Source organism: Syngnathoides biaculeatus, chromosome 9 (assembly GCF_019802595.1).
Source record: "Syngnathoides biaculeatus isolate LvHL_M chromosome 9, ASM1980259v1, whole genome shotgun sequence".
NCBI classification, from domain to species: Eukaryota; Metazoa; Chordata; class Actinopteri; order Syngnathiformes; family Syngnathidae; genus Syngnathoides; species Syngnathoides biaculeatus.
Genome location: NC_084648.1, coordinates 7,170,951 through 7,193,262, shown reverse-complemented (window position 1 = coordinate 7,193,262; position 22,312 = coordinate 7,170,951). Strand labels below are relative to the sequence as shown.

General features: G+C 41.4%; 1 protein-coding gene across 2 annotated transcripts in view; it reads left to right on the top strand.

The window, feature by feature from the left end:
* Positions 1-5,671: 5,671 nt before the first annotated feature.
* Positions 5,672-22,312, top strand: part of LOC133506062 (slit homolog 1 protein-like) — a 35,598-nt gene continuing 18,957 nt past the window's right edge. Inside the window, exons 1-16 of one of the 2 annotated variants that reach the window (XM_061829797.1) lie at positions 5,672-6,061; positions 10,235-10,306; positions 11,388-11,459; positions 12,197-12,268; positions 15,136-15,207; positions 15,417-15,488; positions 15,589-15,660; positions 16,020-16,183; positions 17,864-18,011; positions 18,357-18,428; positions 18,688-18,759; positions 18,855-18,926; positions 19,712-19,855; positions 20,732-20,895; positions 21,348-21,371; positions 21,501-21,645. In XM_061829797.1, the coding sequence (XP_061685781.1) occupies positions 5,841-6,061; positions 10,235-10,306; positions 11,388-11,459; positions 12,197-12,268; positions 15,136-15,207; positions 15,417-15,488; positions 15,589-15,660; positions 16,020-16,183; positions 17,864-18,011; positions 18,357-18,428; positions 18,688-18,759; positions 18,855-18,926; positions 19,712-19,855; positions 20,732-20,895; positions 21,348-21,371; positions 21,501-21,645 (1,658 nt within the window). In that variant the 5' untranslated portion in view covers positions 5,672-5,840. Of the gene's footprint in view, positions 6,062-10,234; positions 10,307-11,387; positions 11,460-12,196; positions 12,269-12,894; positions 12,957-15,135; positions 15,208-15,416; positions 15,489-15,588; positions 15,661-16,019; positions 16,184-17,863; positions 18,012-18,356; positions 18,429-18,687; positions 18,760-18,854; positions 18,927-19,711; positions 19,856-20,731; positions 20,896-21,347; positions 21,372-21,500; positions 21,646-22,312 lie in introns of those variants that run through there. The other variant, XM_061829798.1, reaches the window with a different exon arrangement.

Sequence of the window (22,312 nt, the reverse complement as noted above, 5' to 3'; positions counted from 1 at the left end):
TTGTCCTCCCTGTCTGAGTTCTTTGAGAATCATTTAGAGCTTATCAGCGGGCTATCAACGCTTCCCTAAAAAAAGTGCTTCTGCAATGCTCATATTTGTCCACCAGTGGGAGACCGCTCGCAACAGAGACAGGACTTGCCCTCGCCCTGCCAATGACGTCACCTAAACCGTTGGACACTGAGTTTTATAATGACCATGAAAAATGGTGTCATTATTTTGACAGATCGAAAAGTACTTTTATTGAGTTTTTTTAATCAGCGCTACACATTTTTCTAATATTTTGACTCTCCTGAGTACGTTAAAAGGGTGTCCACAGAGCATTTAAAAGTCTTGTGATTTGATTTTTTTTTTTTTTTTTTTTTGTTTTAAATCTAATCCTAAATTTTAAATAGGTGACTTGTAATTTTTCAGTGTACCCCAAAAAACCTATACACCCTTTAAATATTTGTAAATTATTTTACATTTTAAAAATTGTTATCATAAGCATCGAAATTACAATTATTTGAAGTGTGTATGCATTTTTGGTGACACCCTATGTGTAATTTCTGTGTGTATGTGTCAGCGGCGGCGTTCGTTTGAGCTATCTCATCCCGGACTGTGTTGGTTAGTCAATGACATAATAAAATTTTCAATTTTGTGGAGGCCTTTGAATGTGATTTTGAATCCTGAAATTGAGGAACATATTCATATTTGTGAAAACCACACAAAACCTACCAAACTGTTTATAAGTGACTTAACTTACAGGGAAGTGATAACCACAAGCTAATTTGGGATTCCTGGTCTACTGTCTGTAAATACCGCGTGCTAAACAAGGAAGTGATGTCTACTCGTTAGCTGAGCTTTTGTGCCCCAACCTGCCCCCGTTCCCTGCGTAAGCCACCGACTGACCCCTAACCCCTGTGGAGGCGCACAAGGAAATGTCTCTGGATGCGACCTCGGGATAATTTATTTGGATTTTGCATGTTCTCACTGTGCTTGTGTGGGTATTCTCCTGGCATTCCGGTTTTTGCCCACATCCCAAAAAAATTTCATTGTAGGTTGATTGAAGACTCTAAAATTGCCTGAAGGTGTGAATGGTTGCTTGTGCATAAGTGCTCTGCGATTGGGTGGCGACCAGTTCAGGGCGCCTCCTGCCCAATGACAGCTGGGATTGATTCCAGCACTCCTGTGACCCTCGTGAGGATAAGCGGCTCAGAAAACTGATGCATGTATGATATATTTCAATAAAACAAAAACAATCAGGCCTTAATAATTAACATTGCTGCTCCCCTGAACATCAGTGGTGGAGAGGGTCCATAGCACCAAGTTCCTGGGAGTGGACTTCACTGAGGATCTCTCCTGGGCCAGCAGCCTTTCACTACGGGCCAAAAAAAATGTCCCCAGTGTCACAAGCTGAGAAGCGCCTGAGCACCAGCCCCCCATCTTTGCTGGCTCCACAGCGGGACCATAGAGAGCATCCCGGGGAGCTGCAACACTGTGTGGTACAAAGCCTGCGCCACATCCTGCCGCAAGACACTCCAATACATTGTGAGGGCAGCTGACGAGATTATCGGAATCTCTTCCATCCAGGAGGACAATTGTAGCACCCTCCTCACCCACTTAGTATGAAATTTTCAACCATCAATCTCCCAACCTTTTCAGTCTGCTCCCATCAGGGAGGACATTGCGGGCCAGAACCAGAGTACTTGAGGACCAGGTTTTTTTTCCCTTCTTTCCAGCAGGCTGTAAGGAGATGAACTCAGCCTGCTGTCCTCTGTCTATCTCTTTTCCTCGACTCACCTGAGCTCTGATCTCCCATGAGCAAGCACACGTGTGCATCCCTCTCCAAACTGCCTTTTAATTTGTAAATGTCATGCATCCCTTGATACTCAGACTTTGGTTCACGTCTCCGAATTTTCAATATTTGTGCATTTAATTTATAATTTGTATATGGTGCATATTAAAAAAATAAATAAATTACACTTATACACAGGTCGGGCTTTCTCAGGGTCATATGGCTGTGAGCTGAGCTGCGCATGCTACCCTGAGAATGTCCAATCTCGTCAGATCTCAGAAGTTAAGGTGGTTTGGCCTTGGTTAGTACTTGGATGGGAGACCACCTGGGAATACCAGGTGCTGTAAGATTGTCCTCCCCGGCTAAAATTGCAGACAGGTTGCGTCAGGAAGGGCATCTGGCATAAAACTGTGCCAAACAAATGTGCGTTCATCTAAGATGACATCCTGTGATGAACGCCAATGGGACATGCCAAAAGGAAAAGAAGATTTTTATACCATTTTTTTTCTTTTTTTTTTTTTTGTGGTAGCACCATAGACCCATAATTTGTATCTGCAGATTTGACAACTGTCCAGAAGACCATCATTGATACCCTCCATAGGAAGTTCAGGCTATTCACAGAAAGCCTAGTGGAAGGGCAAAATGTGGCAGGAGAAGATCAAAAAGAGATGATTGTGGGCTTCAGCAAATTATTAAATTGGTGATTCCTTCTGCTGAGGATCTATTATGAAGATGCAGATTTCATCTTCCAGCAGGACCTGGCCCCTGCCCATCACGGCCAGAAGCAGCAAAATTTGGTTTGATGCCAATGCCATCGTAGTGCTTAACTGGCCATTCGCCACCCCAGATCAAAACCCCACCGAGAATCGATGAGCTAATATCAAAAGGAAAACGAGAGGCAACAGATTCAAAAACATAGAAGAAATCTGCACTTCCAAAACTCTCAGGCAATGCCACAGGCTGACCGCCTCAATGCCTCAGCGCATCGAGGCAGTGAGTAAAGTAACGGGGTACTCAACCACGTATTTAGCATTACTGTATCCTTTTGAAAGATTGATTTAAAGAAACCCTAATTTCTCATTTTATTTATATAAACTGAGAAGTAAAAGTACTCAATTTTTTTTTTTCAATTACTGATTTTGTGGGTTTTATGATCTGGAAAATCAGATTAGGCAAGAATAAACAAATACTGGAAATTTTTTCAATTGTTGTTTAAGGTGGAGGTGGGACTGCATCAGGGTTCTGCGCTGAGCCCCTTCCTGTTTGCAGTAGTAATGGATAGGATGACAGACGAGGTTAGACTGGAATCCCCTTGGACCATGATGTTCACAGAAGATATTGTGATCTGCAGTGAAAGCAGGGAGCAGGTGGAGGAACAATTGGAAAGATGGAGGTACGCACTGGAAAGGAGAGAAATGAAGATTATCTGAAGTAAAACACAATATATGTGCGTGAATAAGAGGGGTAGAGAGGGAAGAGTGTGGCTACAGGGAGAGATCACGAGGGTGGATGACTTCAAATAATTGGGGTCAACAATACAGAGCAATGGTGAGTGTGGTAAGAAGTGAAGAAACGGGTCCAAGCGGGGTGAAACAGTTGGAGGAAGGTGTCTGGTGTTCTATGTGACAGAAGAGTCTCTGCTAGGATTAAGGGCAAGGTTTATAAAACAGTGGTGAGGCCGGCCGTGATGTACGTATTGGAGACAGTGGCCCTGAAGAAACAACAGGAAGCAGAAATGAAGATGTTGAGGTTCTCGCTCGGAGTGAACAGGTTGGATAGGATGAGAAATGAGCTCATTAGAGAGACAGCCAAAGTTGGATGTTTCAGAGACAAGGTTAGAGAGAGCAGACTTTGATGGTTTGGACATGTCCAGAGACGAGAGAGTGAGTATATTGGTAGGAGGGTGCTGAGAATGGAGCTGCCAGGCAAAAGAACGAGAGGAAGACCAAAGAAAAAGTTGATGGATGTTGTGAGCGAGGACATGGGGACAGTGGATGTTAGAGAAGAGGATGCACGAGACAGTCTTGGATGGAAAAAGATGACACGCTAACGGACAAGCCGAAAGAAAAAGAAGACGTTTCAATTGTTGGCCCCGAATAATATATAATCCATGAAAGTGTTATTCTTTGAATGGAGTCATGGAAATGAACTTTTTATTTATGTATTTTATATATATTGGGTTAATTGAAGACTCTAAACCAGTTCAAGGTATACCTGGCTCTCGCTCAAAGATTTGAACCCTGGTCCTCCAAACTGTGAGGCAGACCCTCTAACCAGTCGTTCACCATGAGGGGGTCCATAATTTTTCATTCCGCTTTTTCCTACATTAACAATCTCTTTCAAAAATGTTTTGTCTTTCAGTTTTACGGATACCACCCCTGCTACCTGTGCAGGCAAGGCATCATACATGAAATTGCAGTCACTTCATAACCCATAACGTTTTTGATTTTATCAGGGGAGGAAAAGATAAGCTTTTGAGTGCTTATTTTTCCAAATGCGCCCGCGTCCAATGTAGAATGTTATATTTCATAATATTTCCTTTTATAAAGACGTCACTTTGCGTCAGATGGAATGTTTTTCTTTTGTTTTATTGACTCAAAGTGTCATACCCTTTAAGTTTCACATAGGTTTACTCTAAATGATCCCATGATTGACCTTCCTTTGGCTTTAAAACATTTTCTGTGTATAAAATCCCCAGAAAGATGTTTTGAAGCAGCAATTTTGCACAAATTTTTTTCCTGACAGCGAAACCACGATCTAATTTTTGTAGTCATCATAGGGGTTTTAGAGTCGTACTTTGTCTGGTCCCTCACCTAGGACCTGTTTGCCATGGGTGGCCCTACCTGGGGCATGAAGCCCCAGAAAACGTTCTCCTAGGATCATCGGGACACACAAATCCCTCCACCACGATAAGGTGATAGCTCGAGGAGGGGACCCGGGTCACCAATCATAAAATTTGACAGCGATGTCTAGCAGAAGAGGATACACATAAAGACACAAGGATACTTGCACCCCCCACCCAACCTCCCACCCCAAAACAACGGAACAGGAGTTGGCAATTCTGCAACAGTCAAGGCCCTTGGAATGTTGGAAACAAATTTGCTCCGTGATGCAAACATGTACTGACTGTCTGACTTTTGCCTGAAACTTAACAGGAAGTCAGACATTTTGGTTTGAAGCAAGTATTTCAAACTCCAAGAGAATCATGTGAATGACTCAAAAAAATTAAAAGTATTGAGGACGCGTGCCCCAAAATGAACGGGAGGTCAGCCATTTTGGTTTGAATTAGCCAATTTCGACACTTGTACAAAGTAAACTTCCCCCAAATGAGCTGCAATCGGGATCAGGTGTACGAGACCGATGGGCAACGCGAATTAGGTGGGGTTTTTTTGTTTGGTTTTTATTTTGTCTTTGTCATATCATATGAGCAGAGCATAGCATCACAATTAGATGACCATTTTGAGGAATCAGAATAGTTTCAAAATTGATTATCATTGCTATTACAAATTATGCAAGCTGTCCTTGTTTTCCCCTGAGCTGCTGACTTGAATGTTGTGGCGTAATTATTATTACCCCCCCCCCCCCCATCATGTTCCCGCTTCCTCACCCCCTTCTTCCCCCCCTTACCTCAGGGGGTCGGGGGGGGAGCCATACAGTAGAGCAGAAAGCAAGCGAGAGAGACTGAATAGAAGGGAGTTCACCCCGGGTGCTTTGGGGAGCTGCTTGGGCGGAGTCTTATTGCTGTTATTTGTAAAAGCTTTTGATGGATGATTGCTCTGTGCAGTTGTGTGTGTAGAGTGCGAGAGAGGGAGTCCCTCACCCCTCCCTCCCCCTCCTCGCTCCCCCCTAGTGGCTGGCGTCTGTGTGCACAATGACTCAATGAGAGGAAGCCGAACAAGGAAGAACGTCGGCACGGAGCACTCAAACCCAAGCAGACCCTGTCCTCCATCCTCGGTGTCTGGTTCTAGTTCTGCTTGTCCCACCTTACCTGGGGCGGTCCGAGCTCACCTCCTTCCTTGTGCGTTCACTTCCTGGAGGAGGCAGCACTCCTGCATCTCTGAGCAGGATGCCTGCTCGGACAATCAGGAATCCAGGGAGGTCAAAAGGATGTGGGTGGGCATCCCCCTCGCCGGTGCTGGTGGTGGTGATGATGGTGATAGTGTTGGGGTGCCCGGGTTGCGCGCAAGCGTGCCCGGCTCCCTGCAGCTGCCTGGGGAACACGGTGGACTGCCACGGCCTCGGGATCCATGCTGTGCCCAGAAACATTCCCCGGGGAGCAGAAAGACTGTAAGTAAAACAACAGAGTGTGTGTTTTTGGGTGTGTGAGATAGAGATGGAGAGATTAGTCCCATGATTGAGCGTTTGGTGTCAGATTAATTTCCTCAAAAGGCCGAAATGGAAGATTATGATGCGCAACAACCTGAAATGGGAAATTATAGCGCTCCGAAACATCCGTTGAATGGAGCTATTTGATAATGCTGAGTTGCAGTGCAGAGTTTCACTGGCTTTGCGCAAACGCCTGCTCTGGCAGTTTGGTGTTTTCGTCGGTGCTGGTTGTAGTAGGACTTCATCTGTGTGGTTTCACAAGAACAGATCCTGTTTCAAGAACCTTGACATGGGTAGTGTAAATTGTACTATACACTTTGGATGATAAGGCACCTCAAAGTGGCACTAAACTGCACTCAAGGACAAAAAAATCTCTTGCCAAATGGCAATTTTGCAGCACTCAGTACTACAACTAATACATGTTGTCATGTAGTGGTTCACATTGAGTGGGTTGGAGTGGGTCAGTTCAGAAACTGCATGAGGCTTGACTGACTGTCAATCAGTCCAGAGTGTTTTTCAAAGACTGAGCAGATAAACAGTATGAAAAGAACCTTGCACATGGTGGTTGTGCTGGAAATCATCACTAACGTCTTTTGTTCAGTGGTGCCTTGATATACAAGTTTAATTTGTTCCATTACCATGCTCGACACTCAAAAGACTAGTATCTTAAATTAATTCCGCTAAGGAAAACTAAATAAATCCCCCAAATGTTTGTTTTTTAAATGAGAAAACTAACAACCTGTAATGTTGTACTTTATCATACAATACAATAATTACATGAAGAGAATTTAAAGAAATTAAACCGTCCAATGGACTTGCTTCTTTTGGTGTGTGTACATTGGCCACAGGGTGTCACTATAATCCAGATGTACAAACATTTGGAGACATCTCAGGTCCTCAATCAGAGGTTGTTCCACGCAGAGGATAAAGAATACATACACGTATTTCAAGGCACTGTGGCAGACTATTACATATATGCATTTCATGAAATGAAAACCGCTCTAAAGTGATTTGGGAGTGGGGAATTAGTGAACGATTCCGAACCCTATATTTGGAATCATTCACTCATTCCCTAATCCCTCATCGCTGTGCAATATATTGATATTTATATACATTGTATGAATTTTTATATCGAGAACTATATAGTCCGCTGCAGAAAAAAAATCCTTATATAGTGACTAAATAGTCGGGAATTATTCCCAACACAGCCACAAAGTCCATCAGCTATTTGCAGCAGGAACGATGACATCAGGGTATATAAATAAGGAAACACTCCATGTGTGTGTGTGTGTGTGTGTGTGTGTGTGTGTGTGTGTGTGTGTGGTGTGTGTGTGTGTGAATAATTGATGCCAGCACACACACATTATCCTGTCCCTCCTCCATCTTCTCCCTTGCGGGTCACTGCAGGAGGAGTTTTTGTCAAGTAACTGCTGTGAGAAAAAAGTGCCGCAGAAGTGTTTGCTCGATGGGGAGACTGAACCCGCCATGGTGGAGATTGGAGCGGTCCCAAGAGGGGTTTGTTATGTACTGTATGCCACATCCTGGCATGTTGACCTTGAGGAATGCAAATTTGACCTGTTTAGACATCTCAGAGCAGCAATAATACCACGAGGGGCATTTTTTCACCCTGAAATTAAAAAAACTCCTTCCTGAAGTGACCCAAAATACACAAAAATTTCAATAAAGATTTTACCTTCAGGTGCCAGTGACCCAACTTATGAATCGTTTAAGATTCACACGTCACTTAGCGTATTTTAGCGAGCGCTAACTTGAGATACGTGCGCAGTATGGTGGTGACATTAAATCCAATTAAATTCACTTCACAATAACCAGCACTTTGTCAAATACATACTGAACATTTCTTAAAAACGATTGCGCAGGCGAACTGTCAGTTGAAGTTCTCTCAAAGTGCTTTCAAACTAAACATAAAACAACCAAGCAACTACCAAAAGGCCCTGTTAACTTAATGCTAACGAACAATGTAAAACAGCATTGACATGCGAGCGGTTAGCTTCAGTAGTTTTGGTACCCTTTGAACAATGGCTATTTGAACACAAATAAACGTGCAACACATAGACATTTTCAAAGTTCTCACAGGCATATTGTATATTTTTTGGACCTGCATATGCCCTAAATGTGCATATTATTTCGCGAGATATTAACTGGGTTCAGAAAGAAGCTCGAAACGTAAGAAGTGTCGGCGTTTCCATCACATTTGCCAAGGTGCCGGGAAAAAAAAAAAACTCTTCAAAGGCTTGTGAGGAAATCTTGAAACAGTGAGTGGCTGATATTTTTCCTTGTCTTGAGTAAAATGGGGGAAAAAAAAAGGTATTACGGAAAAAGTAACATTGTTTGGTAGTTAGGATGTTTTTGTCCGAGAATGAGTTGCGTGAAACAATTCACTTTCCCTTTTCGCTGAAACGTAGAATAAAGATTAAGTACCCATTCGATAATGTCAGACAGACAATTGCTGCATTTTTACAAAAGATTTGTTAGTTCCTAATCTTAATGAGGATATTCTTGGCCAAATCATAAATGATCCAGAACAACCCATTCGCCCATGGAATCTAAAACCCAAACACCATTAAAACAAATACAAACTCAACTAAAATCTAAGCATTTTAAAAAAAGTAGCAATAACTTGATGAAAGAAACAGAATTTGAAAAAGGAAAATTCAAAGTGAAAGAAAAACTAAAGTAGTACTAGAAGTAGTCCGTGTTAAAGGTTTAAGAACCTTTGGACGGAGGTCTGACTGGAACCGTTCAGTTCCAAGGGATACAAGTAGCAAGAAGTACTGTAAAAGTTCTGGGGTGAATGTGGCCGCTGTCATCATCATCATCATCATCATCAGTACAGGACAAGGTCACGCACTCGTTTGATATGCCACCACAAACGCACACGCATTCACACTCAGTGGGCTCATCTTACCTCTCCCACAAAGCATTGAGGGAACGAATGACATCATCGCTTGCGTGCCGTCAATCAAAGCACACAAAGAGCTTCATGGAGTGTACTCTGTGTGTGTGTGTGTGTGTGTGTGTGTGTGTGTGTGTGTGTGTGTGTGTGTGTGTGTGTGTGTGTGTGTGTGTGTGTGTCCCATATATTTGTATTTTCCATTTCATATTTGTATATTTTTCTATTCTATTTTCTAGCCCTTTTTATTTCTAATAGTAATGTTTGTGTATTTTCCTTAATTTTCTATTTACTTGAGTAATGTTCTTTTTTTTTTTAAAAGAGCACTATTATTGCATTCAACTTAAAACCTTTTTATATATTTGTTGAGTATATTGTATTATTTCCCCACTGTTATTGCTTTATAATATTTTTTTTCAATATGTATGCAAATATTTTTCTCATAACATATAGTTTTAATGTATTTTGTCAACTTTTCCAGTTTATAAAAAAACTTCTATTACACTTTTGTTTATGTTTTGCATTTTTAACAACAATACAAAATTCCATTTTATCTACTACTATTTTACATTAACTATAAATATGGTTAAATATTTTCACATTTTTTGAAAATATTGTATTTGTCAGCTAATATTTTCTTGTTTAAAAATGTAAATATCTGCTGAAAATATTTTTAGCAATAATTACTTTTGTCATATTTTTATTTTGTCTTAAAATGGTCTGTTTCTCATTTTTCACAATGAATTTGTATTTCGATGTATATTCCAAATATTTCATTTTTTGTCAAATATTTTGCAATCTTTCCATTACTGTTATATCATAATATATTGTATTTTTCACCCCAATATTTGAATACAGAATCTTTAAATTTGATAATTTTATTTTAAAATATCTTTGTATTTTTCAGCAACTATTTTGACATCTAAACCCAAATTCCTAAACAAATTCAGTACTTGTAATTATGTCTTTATATTTTGTACAATATTTGTCATATTTTCAAAATCGTTTTTCTTATGTAGCTATGTTATTTTTGTTTTATGATCATTTACTATAATGCTTTCTAATTCCTGTATCTATTTTTTTCTGTGTAGTAGTTTAGATTTAGAATGTTTCATTTTTGAGCATTTGATTATTTATGCTTACTTTGTCCATTTTTTTTCTGATTTCAGTGCAACATTTTTTGCTTTACAAATATCAACGAGAATGTGTTTTTGTTGCAGGGATCTTAACGGGAACAACCTGACCGTCATCACCAAGTCGGACTTTTCGGGCCTCAAGCATCTGCGAGTACTGTGAGTGTTCCCCAGAAATCCGTCTATTTTCTGTACCACACGTCTTTGGTAGCTTCATCTCCCACCCCTGGAATGTGGAAATGTCACACAGGAAGACACGAGATGCCCAAAGGTGCTGATGCAGTGTCAGTATCGCGGGAGGGGGTGTAGACATATTGGGTGACAGGCTGGCTAAACGAAATTTTTCCAAATGTCTGTCATGACATCATTTGTTAATCATTCAGAATTTTGCGACTACCGCCAAGGCGGAACACAATCCGTTGCCAAACACTGGTGGATAACTAGTTTTTCCCGTCCCAACAATATGATTATTATTATTATGATTATATTGCTAATGGGTGGCGCAGCTGGTAAAAAGTTGGCCTCACAGTTCTTAGAACCCGGGTTCGATCCCGGCCCCGGCTGTCTGGAGTTTGCATGTTCTCCCCATGTCTCTGTGGGTTTTCTCCGGGCACTCCGGTTTCCTCCCATATCCCAAAAACATGCAACATTAATTGGAGACTCCAAATTGCCCCTCGGTGTGATTGTGAGTGCGACTGTTGTCAGTCTACATGTGCCCTGCGATTGGCTAGCAACCAGTTCAGGGTGTACTCTGCCTCCTGCCCGTTGACTGCTGGGATAAGGGGTAAGCGGGAAAGAAAATGAATGGATGGATATTAATAATGTTGTATGTTGGTATATTTGATATTTGTCATTCTATTTATTTTTAAATAAAATGTACGTTTTTAATCAATTTTTCCATTCTAAAAGGTTTATTTTTAATAACACTTCTATACTGATATTTTCTGTATGTTGTATCAATTTCCAATATTTTTGTATAAATATATTTTTCCCGGGATTTTTCCCAATCCTGCACTTAGTACTGTTTATGTGTGTGTGTGCGTGTGTGTGTGCGTGCGTGCGTGCGTGCGTGTGTGTGTGCGTGCGTGCGTGCGTGTGTGTGTGTGTGTGTGTGTGTGTGTGTGTGTGTGTGTGTGTGTGTGTGTGTGCGTGTGTGTGTGCGTGTGTGTGTGTGTGTGTGTGTGTGTGTGTGTGTGTGTGTGTGTGTGTGTGTGTGTGTGTGTGTGTGTGTGCGTGCCAGTCACTTGATGGAGAACCAAATCCGAGAGGTGGAGCGAGGAGCTTTGGATGAGCTGAAGGATCTGGAACGACTGTAAGTGTGAACGACAACAACAAAAAACGACGTTCACATAAATATGCGATTTACTGCTACCTTGACTTATGAGTACACCCAACTTTTGAGTTTTTACAGTTATAAAATGTCACTTTCTGTGATGTGCCAAAATCTAACTCACAAGTGAATTTGTAGCGCCAGTAGATTTCGATTTTGTTTTGAAGGAAAAGGAAAATGAATTTAGGCACGGTGATGGTCTGGCCTGTGAGCAAGGAGAACTGGACAAACAATAAAACATAACGAAAAAATTAAATCACTCGTAAGTAACTGCTGTCGGCATCGACTCACACCCAGACCCTCACATGTAGGTGACCCGGAAAAGTTTTTGAATTCACTCACAAAAACACACCAAATATGCAAATACTACAGGATGTACAGTTATTACACCTTAAACTGCCATTTTATTTCTTTATATTGTTTTTTTTTTTTAATGTTTTCCGCAATGCAAGGTCATTTTCTAAATGAAGACCATAAGAAAATCATTGTTTTTCCAAGGTGGAACGAATTCAGAGCATTCCACTTCATCACAATGGCAACAATGCATTTGATATACAAATGAACTGAGTTACAAGCTTGAGAACGGAATGAAGTCAATCTGTAAATCTGACCTTGTGTGTGTGTGTGTGTGTGTGTGTGTGTGTGTGTGTGTGTGTGTGTGTGTGTGTGTGTGTGTGTGTGTGTGTGTGTGTGTGTGTGTGTGTGTGTTTTTCTCTCAGTCGCCTCAACAGGAATCGGCTGACACAAATTCCGGAACTTCTGTTCCAGAAAAATGAAGCTTTGTCACGACTGTGAGTACCCAAACTTTTTTTCCTTTTTATTATTATTATTATTTTTTTGAGGTCCAATTTCATATTCTCAGTTCTGCTCCCGAACTTTGATACTTCATTTCCATCTCAACAAGACCCACAATATGTCAGGGGACTTAAAATGGCAGCAAAGCGTGTGTGCATGTGTGTTTGCACGTGATGGATTTACGGAACACGGAAAGTCCATCGCTCTCTTCCCAGATGGGAGTCAGCGTGTGAAATTGCCAAAGCGCCACACACGCAAACAGGTTTTCACGCATCCACTGGTCTCCCTCGGTCTTCTCAAACAATTTGTAGATTGTCCTCACTCAAACAAAGGAACAAATGAGTTTCCAGCCGCGTGAGGTGTATTTTGACACGAGTCGGCCAGACCTACTGTATGTGCGCATGCGTGTCTTTCCTAGACCAGCAGTGCGCTCCTGAAGGAGCGTCGAGCCAGTGGGAAAGTTTACCTTTCTCACCCGCTGACATGCAGACAAAAGAGGGGATGAGGAAGAGTGGCCACGAGGAAGCAAACCCAAGAAAAATGTCAGGAGAGCAAATATTAACGCACACACACACACACACACGTCCAGCTGTGACCAGCTCCAGTCAACATAATCTTCTGACCTCTTGAATCCTGGCAACGGAACTCTTGACGACCTGCTGGGAAAGCATCTTTAATATCTTTGTGGGTGTGTCTGTGTGGTTTGCAAATACGAGTGATACGTTCAAGTGTCATTTTTTTTTTTTTTTGACACTTGTTCAAATCCTATCGTTTCAGTTTGCCGTATTATTGGTAATGCACTCGAGAGTTGCTGCAGTTTCCGAATATTGGTGAAATTTCCGTACCCTAGTGTTGCGTTTGGTGTGTTGGTGATGCTTTCCAATGTCATTGTTGTTTATTGTGTTCAAGTGTCAATGTTCCTTCACACCAATTTCCTTCCACTGTTCAAGTGTCTTCACACTAATGACGCATTCACGTATTATTTGTTCGCATGTTTGGTGATTTCAAATGTTGCATTTTCCTCGACTTGATGGTGGGTTTCTCCCCGTGATGTGTTCACGTGCTATTGGACTTGGGACATTTCTTGACACCAGGGATGTGTTCAAGCGCTGCTGTCAATTCTTTACAATCATGATGCGTTCAAGCGTGATTGTAGTTACTGCACGTGCATGATGCATTCAAGTGCTGTTGTTTACTCACACTGGTGATACCTTCAGGTGTCCCTGTTGTTTCTTCACTGTCATGATTGTGCCTGATACAAAATGTCAGCATCCTGTCAAGAGTATAAGCATTAAATGAGGTGTGGTTTGGATCACTGCTCAAAGTTAAAGTGTGTCAAGTTGGAGGCTTCCACGGTGCTGTTACACAACTGCACATTTTCTTGTATGTTAAGAAAACAGCACATTTTACACTCGAGTGAGCTTCACTTCTTATTGTTTCTTTCATCCTGTGTCCCGAAGCTGACCCTCCCCCCACTTCCCCCGCCCAAAAAAACAACAACAATGACTTCATCAAAATGTGGAGTGTTTTTTTTTTTTTTTTTTTTTCATACACTGTAGTCGTTTTCCTTTCCAGGTTGTTTTAAGTCCAAATGATTCTCGTGAAAACGTTTTGATGGTCGTCTTCTGTAGACTAAACAGTCTTGGGCGTTTGCTCCCCACACGCTGTGAATTGAAACGCTCTCACGTCTTCACATCGTTGACGTGTCAATGCTGAGAGTCGAGTGTTTGCGATAACCTCGGGCGCAAAAAACAATATTTTGGTTTCCCTCCTTTTTCTTTGTAACGTGTTTTAAGCACAGTCAACTGTTTCTCAGCATATTGAAAAAAAATTGCGCATCTGATCTAATTTTATTGAAATGACCTAATGGGAGGAATTGTAATAATTTACAAGCAGTCCTGTTGATATTCCCCAAAATGGACAGTTGGAGCCAAAATGGCTGACTTCCTGCACGTTTTAGCGTGTAGCGTCTTGTATCCCATTACGATGAACACATGATTTGTTTCTTCATATTGATGCATTTAGGTGTCGTTGTTTTAACACTCCTATTGGTGATGTGTTCAGTGTTGTGTTTTTAAACAAGGAATGCCTTGTTGGTGCATTCAAGTGTCATTGTTGGGATGTTAGTAGATATTAGCTGTTAGATAGTTGGGATGCGTTCAGGTGTAGTATATCTTCACATTGGTGTTACATTCAAGTGTAGTTTCTTCTCGTCCGCATAAGTAATGAATTGGTTATGTGTTCAAGTGCAGTCATTTCTCCAAGATGGTGACGATGTTTCTTCATATTGAAATTTGGTTGAGTGTCGTTGCTGATTCTTTTTACTGGTGAGGCCTTCACATGGGCTGAAAACTGCTAATGCTTTCAAGTGTTGTTGTTTCTTTGCACTGGCGATAGGGTCCAGTGTAATTTTTCTTCAGACTGATGATGTATTCATGTTTTGTAGTTTTTTTTGTTTTTTCTTTTTTTTCCACGCTCGTGATATGGTGACGTTTCTTATTTTCTTCATATGAGTGATGCATTCATGTGCCCAAATATTTGTTGTTCCTTACACTGATGAAGTGTTGCCGTATCATTGTTTCTCAACACTGTTGATGCGTTTAAGTGTTGTTTCTTCGAATTGTCGATTTATCGCCTCACACCAGTGATGCATTCATATGTCTTTAATTTCCACCCTGGTGATGCATTCAAGTATAGTTTTTTTTTCTTCTTCTTTGTTTGAAAACTTCCTTGTGGTGTTTATATTTGTGAAAATGTTTGACTTTTTTACACAAGTTATTTAAGTGTGTTATTCTTCTCCTTCCATGACTATTAAATTCCACAAATGTAATTGATCAATTTTCTGCTCTTCTTGTGTTTTCAGTGATCTCAGTGAAAATTCCATCCAGGCCATTCCCAGGAGAGCCTTCAGAGGAGCTGCAGACCTCAAAAATCTGTAAGCCAATATATGAACAAAACCGACAAAGTACAACAATATCGTGGTTTGATGTTTTCACAGTGGTTTTTTTTTTCATTTTAAGGTCCTGCCCCTAGTGGCCTGGAGTTTGACATGTACAATTGACGAGTTTTCGCGGACACATTTCGGAAAACAAATGAATTGTTGCTTATCGAGTTTGATTGACGGCATAATTTGTTGATTGACAGGCAGCTGGACAAGAATCGCATCAGCTGCATCGAGGAGGGAGCGTTCAGAGCTCTGCGATCTCTGGAAGTCCTGTGAGTAGCTTCTGCTGTGATGCGTTCAAGTGTCCTGCTTTCTTCCCCCTGGTGATTCGTTCGAGCGTCATTGGCATTTGCTGTCTGTGTGTTCCTCCAGGACGCTGAACAACAACAACATCAGCAGCATTCCCGTCTCCAGTTTCAACCACATGCCCAAACTTCGCACTTTGTGAGTCCTTCCACACCAACGATTCATAGAATTATCGTTGGGCAATTGGAGTCAAATGTGCAGTGCTTATCCAGGGTCCAAATTTAATCCAGATATGACAGAAATGTATTTATATCATGTAAAACCGTATTGAAAATGTTCATACAATATGCGTATGTTCATTCATTTTCCCAGCTGCTTATCCTCATGAGGGTCTTGGGAGTTCTGGAGCCTTTCCCATCTGTAATCTAGATTAAACATTATTTTGAACTGTTATCTCCAACAAAATTTGGAGAACGCAGAGCAGCCTGTAATTGTGGAATGATTAAACGCAGCCTTCGCTGACGTTTCTTCCTGAGCATTCTTGCCTTCCCCCACAGTCGCCTTCACTCCAACTCTCTGCGCTGCGACTGCCACCTGGCCTGGTTGTCCCCGTGGCTGCGCCAGCGCCCCGCGTTGGGCCTTTACACCCAGTGCAGCGCCCCGCCTGCCCTCCGAGGCCTCAACCTGGCTGAACTGCGCAAGAACGACTTGGCCTGCTCGGGTACGCCGCTACCGCTTCCGATCAGGAACATGAAACACGGATTGAACACCTTTCGGCAAGATTGGTTCGGTCCAGTACGGTATCGGCAGTAATCACACTTATTTTGTGTACGGAATGTTGGAAAAAGTATTGATCAAGCGATATCAGTCAGAGAACACTAATGAGCAATTGTAGCTATGAGGAAAAACTCATCCATGTATTATTGATCAATAGGTTGCATAGAGTAACGTTGCAGATATGTTAAAAAAGTACTACAAATTGATCAAATGAAAAACTTCAAGTAAACCAATAATCACCACAATATATATTTACACTGCCACACAACCACTGCTCAATTTAAAGATGAGCACATGAATAAATGAAGTTGCGTACTAAATGTCATTATTTGGAGAGCTGTAAGTGCCGCTCGTTAAATGCTAATCTTCATTAGCTCGCCAATTGTGTTTTTTTTTTTTTTTTTTTTTACTTATGGTGTGTGAGCTTGGTGCCACCAATTTTTGTGGAGAAAAACAAAAGGAACCAAGTCTGTGATGTATTTGAACTTTCAGTCAGCGTAATTCGTTTGTTATGCGAGAAGAGCTTGACGGTGAACTTCACGTGGAGTGTCATTAAACCAAATTGAGCGAGCAACATTCACTTGTACGCTTTGCCGCTGTGGTAGTAACTTAGCAACCAGTTGTTGTGATCTGCATGCTGTCCGGGCCCTGCTGGGTAGCTCGTATAACTCGGGGATTTTACACCCAGTCCTATACGATACTCGTTTTTGTTTTTCTGACATCAGACTGATTTCTGATGTCAAAGATGAGATCAGGGCACCCCTAATTAAAAGAGACTTTTTAACGTTGCTTAGTAACTTGGCAAGAAATCTGACCACATCACTTTGAAAGAAATAAAGAATGGTAACGATGGTAATAACTTTTATTTGTCAATACCAGTTGAAGCTTAGCACAAAAGTGACACATAAAACAAAACATTTTACATTTAAAAACGGAAATCTTCCACGAAACAATGTTATTTGATCAATCAAAAGTATGTCATATTAATGCTCGCATACATAAAATGTGAAAAATCATGGGAAGTTAGCATAGATCTTACTGTAATCATAAACCATTTACAGAGGGGCAGAGTTTTTATATCATCTCCAGGGGTTGCAAAAATGTCAAAAATAGATGCATTAAAAATTTTTTGGGACTGTCTACGCATGATAAACATGTCCACTAAATCCCATCTTGAACTAACTTCAGCGGCTGAATTATTTTTGAAACTCGGCGGGGTTCCAAAAATGGCCTAGAAATCGATGTTTTTAACCAAAATCGAAGACTTCCTGTCTTTTCGGGTTTGGCTCTTTGAGACTTTTTTGTGGGTCTGTTTATTACAGACATGTCCACTAAATTCCATCTTGCTAAGTTAAATTGGCTTGCATATGTTTTTTTTTTTTTTTTTGCATATAATGCAAAATACCATCGATAAAAGAAATCAGCATCAATATTACCATGATTACAACGCTTGACACAACTGCTACTTTCCTATAAACGCAGCAGCAACAATTGTTACGGACATATTTGGGGAAACAAGTATTATAACTTCAAATCATGGGCTTCGGCTTCCTCCACACTGCTCACGGCGTAAAACTTCAGTGCGCTGTCATGTTCTTCTTCGTGGCTCCACCTGTGTTCCCAGGCCACGGCGGCAGCGCCTTCGTGCAGCCGTGCAGCCTGGCGTCGGGTTCGTGCCCGCCCATGTGCTCGTGCAGCAACAACGTGGTGGACTGCCGGGGACGAGGCCTCACCGCCATCCCCGCGCACCTCCTCGAGGCCATGACAGAGATGTGAGTAAGACATTTCAGTCCGTCAAGTGTCCGCCGACTACAAGAGCCGTCGACCTTTTTGAAACTGAGAGCAACTTTTCGGGTGCTGATTAATGCATTTTTTATTTTTTTATTTAAGTAATTAATAAAGGGCAACCATTTTTTTTTTTATACACGTGAAATAAATAGTTGCCAGTGTTTCCTCTTCTTCAATGGCAGCCATCAACATTGGTGGCTCCTGGTCTGGTATGCTTTACTTTGTTCAAATTTGGTAGGAATAACTTCAAAACTTCACTTCAAAACAAAATGGAGGTCTTTTTGAGCTGATTCCTGGGGCTGACAATGTTCTTCTTTTTTTTTTTCAAGTCGTCTGGAGCAGAATGGCATCAAGTCTGTTCCTCCTGGTGCCTTCACCTCCTACAAGAAGCTTCGAAGAATGTGAGTCGACATGTGGAATGAACTTGCATTCAGATTCAAAATATGAGATGACATTTTGATTATTATATATTGTGCATGACGGCACATTTACTTTTCTCGCAGGCACGTTTCTGAATTTCTGGGATTTTTTTGAAAAACACTGATAGGTTCTATTTTATGTTACTTAAAAATAATTTCTATTTAAATGTAGCACACTTTCTGTTCATATGTTTTATGTACTTGTTTTATTTCATTTCTGTGTAAATGTTTTGCATTGCAGAGACCTGAGTAACAACCAAATATCGGAAATTGCTCCGGATGCTTTTCACGGACTCAAAGCCCTCAACTCCTTGTCAGTAAAACTCCTTTTGTGGTCATATGCATATGTCGTCATGTATTTTCATGTCTGGTAAAAATGTGCTCATGTGTTTGAGCGCGTTTGTTCAGAGTTTTGTACGGCAACAAGATAACGGAGCTTCCTGCCGGCGTGTTTGACGGCCTCGTTTCATTGGAGCTGCTGTAAGTGGACATCCGTCCTTCTTCCAACTAGCTCACATTTCTTTCGATTTTGCGACCTGCACTGAAATAGGAATACTATCTGGATTTGATTGATTTAATCAAGTGCAAGTGATCAATTTTGCCTGCAAAAGGGAGGTTTAAAAAAAAAAAAAAATCTTGTTGGCCAATTTGCAATTTTGGAATAGATTTTTAGCAAGAAACAGAAAGTAGAAACACACAATTTGCTTTAGTGCAGATGTGTCAAACACATTTTCCTCGTGGCCCACATTGTTTTTCCGGTTTTCCTTCAGAGGGCCATTATGACTGTGAAACAAAAACATTTAGCCATCTCATCATATTTGCATCATCAATTTATGAACTAGTTTTGGAATCAGAAATCAAGGGTAATGCGTTTTTCAACTATTCACGTTTGGTAACACAAAAATGCTTGTAATATCTCAACTTTATGATTTGTGATACAGTATATGACAATTTGAAATTTTGGTACAGATTTTTATTAGAATCATGGAAATTGACACTCTAGATTTGGCTTTGCGGGCCACATAGAATTATGTGGCAGGCCAGATCTGGCCCCCAGGGCCCTGGGTTTGACACCGTGCTTTAGTGTGTGATCAAATTAATCCAACCCTTGTAAATGTAATTTCATTACATTTGCATCAACCCCGCTAAATGGGAAATGGGGAAAAAGGAAGACAGGTAGACACAAATGGCCAACATGGACCCCAAATGAATAAAGTTGACAGTGTGTGTACTTTTTCCTACCTTTTCTCTGTGACATCCTGCAGGTTGCTGAACGCCAACAAGATCCACTGCGTGCGCGCGTCGGCCTTCAAGGATCTGGAGAACTTGGCGCTGCTGTCGTTGTACGACAACAAGATCCAAAGTTTGGCCAAAGGAACCTTCAGCTCGCTGCACAGCATCCAAACACTGTGAGGCCACGCATTTGTGCTTTGTTACCGCAGTGTTGTCGACTTCCGAGGTTTTTGAGGGACTCGCTGTTGGCCGACTGATTATTTTGTCTTAAGTTGCGAGCAAAACTTTGTGCTAGGAGCACTGGGAGCTTGCAGGAAACTTCACAACAAGCAGATGTTTGATCTTGAACAATTCTTCTTAATTTTTGCTGTCAAATTCAACGTAAACCAAAGAGTTATACAGTGTGGCCAAACTACATGAACTTTGTCTTAGTCCAGTTAACTCAATGCAGACAGACAAACACAAAATGCCATACATGGAATAATGGACAGAAATGGTATTAAGGTGTTATAACCATTTAAGCACCAGATAGTTGAACACAGTGCAGCAACACGTGTAACTCCTTTGCGTTTTTATTTTGTAAGTACTTTGCTGCCCCCGGTGGTCAAGGTGCTCAGACCAGAAAGAGCAGCATACTGTCAATGGAATAATATTCATCCATCCATTTCCTGATCTGCTTATCCTCACAAGAGTTGCGGGAGTACTGGACCCTATCCCAGTTGTCTTGAGGCAGGTGAATTGGTTACCAGCCAGTTGCAGGGAATAATAATACTGTAATAACAATACAATTATGACCAACATACTGATGAATTTATTTACATTCTTTTCAGTAATGTAATTAACTCGTGCTTTTATGAAGTACAATGCTGTTGAGTGCCTTTTCGTATGTTAAAAAAGTGTTGTTGTTTAGCGGGCTGTAACAGTCAATGAGGAAAGACGATTGAACATATGAATGTTTTACATTACGTGTGTGGTCGGGGAACTCGTAAGTCAAGGCACCGCTGTGCCATTATTTTGAACGTTCACGTCCGTCATTTGTGGTTTCCCATCAGCCACCTGGCCCAGAACCCTTTCGTGTGCGACTGCAACGTCAAGTGGCTAGCCGACTTCCTCCGCGCCAACCCCATCGAGACCAGCGGGGCGCGCTGTGCCAGCCCGCGACGCCTCGCCAACAAACGCATCGCGCAGATTAAAAGCAGCAAGTTCCGATGCTCTGGTTAGTCTTTGTGTTTGTGCGTGCGGTTATGTGTGTGGTACCCGGGGAAAATTGGCGACAACAAGGGGAGAACATGCAAACTCCTCACAGGTGGCGCTGGATTTGAACCTGGGTCCTCAGAACTTTGAGGCAGATGTAAAAAAAATCAGCTGTGCACTGTGCTGTCTTGGAATAATATCTTAGCAGTAAAAAAAAAAAAGGTCTATATTGTTCCTAAATGATCAAAATGGAGGCATGTCACAGTGTAAATATCACTCAGTTTCCTCCAACCTCCTAAGCCATCATCAAGTACTTCTCTAGACCGCAGACTCTTTGAAAGTGACGCAACGGCGCCTCTGCTGGTCACCGCTTCAATTGCATGCAAAGGATCAACACTTTACGATTGATTGCTCGATCATTGTGCCAGTAGCGTTTGTTCATTGGCTGACATTTTCTTTCTGTTTATCTTTTAGCCAAGGAACAATATCACATCCCAGGTGAGTCACCCTGACGCCACGCACGGTAGCTGTCAGTCAAGAGGCAACAACGCTCCCAAAACGTTTGTGCACGTAAAATATATACACTGCAGTGAACATGTGTTTAAGTGTGTGTGTGTGCGCTGCCAGGTGCCGAGGACCGCCGCCTGAGCTCCGGTTGCAACAGCAAGCCGGCGTGTCCGAGCAAGTGTCGCTGCGACGCCAACGTGGTGGACTGCTCAAACCTGAGACTCACCAAGTTCCCCCAGCATTTACCGCTCGCCACCGAGGAACTGTACGCCAAACACACGCTCAGCATGTCGAAAAAGTTGTGAATCTCCCTTGTCCCTCCGCAGGGGGAAAAGACAAAGTGGCTTTACAAGCTACCACTACGTGAGGGTCACTTGCATTACCGTCACCTAAAAGGAAAATATACACTGAAATTCACCTTACGTGACAAATGTATGTCATGCTTTCAATCTGATGGATCTAAATTCACAATTATCTATAAATATTTAATATATTTTAACCAGGTGCCATTTGAAGTCAAATTTAATCTTATCTGCAAATATTATTTTAAAACACTATTTTAAAAAAATATTTTCGCTTTGCATATGTGCCCTATCCTATATTCATGATATTCAGGGGAGTTTTGTAATACATTATAATTTCATGGATTAACCCATCAACATTCAACTTCAGTAGTTCAATGTCAAAAATAAAAATTTAAATTCAACACCAATAGGTGGGTGTAGTTGCACCTCATAATCTATACTGTATGTATGTACAGTATATATATAATTTATGACTTTATATATTGTATTTTAATTACGCTAAGCAAAATATGACAAAACCACCCTTAAGTGATCAATGTGTACTGGTTCTGTAACAACAATAAAGATTATTAAAGATCGGAGGCAGGGTGGCTCAGCTGGTAAAGCATTGGCCTTACAGTTCTGAGG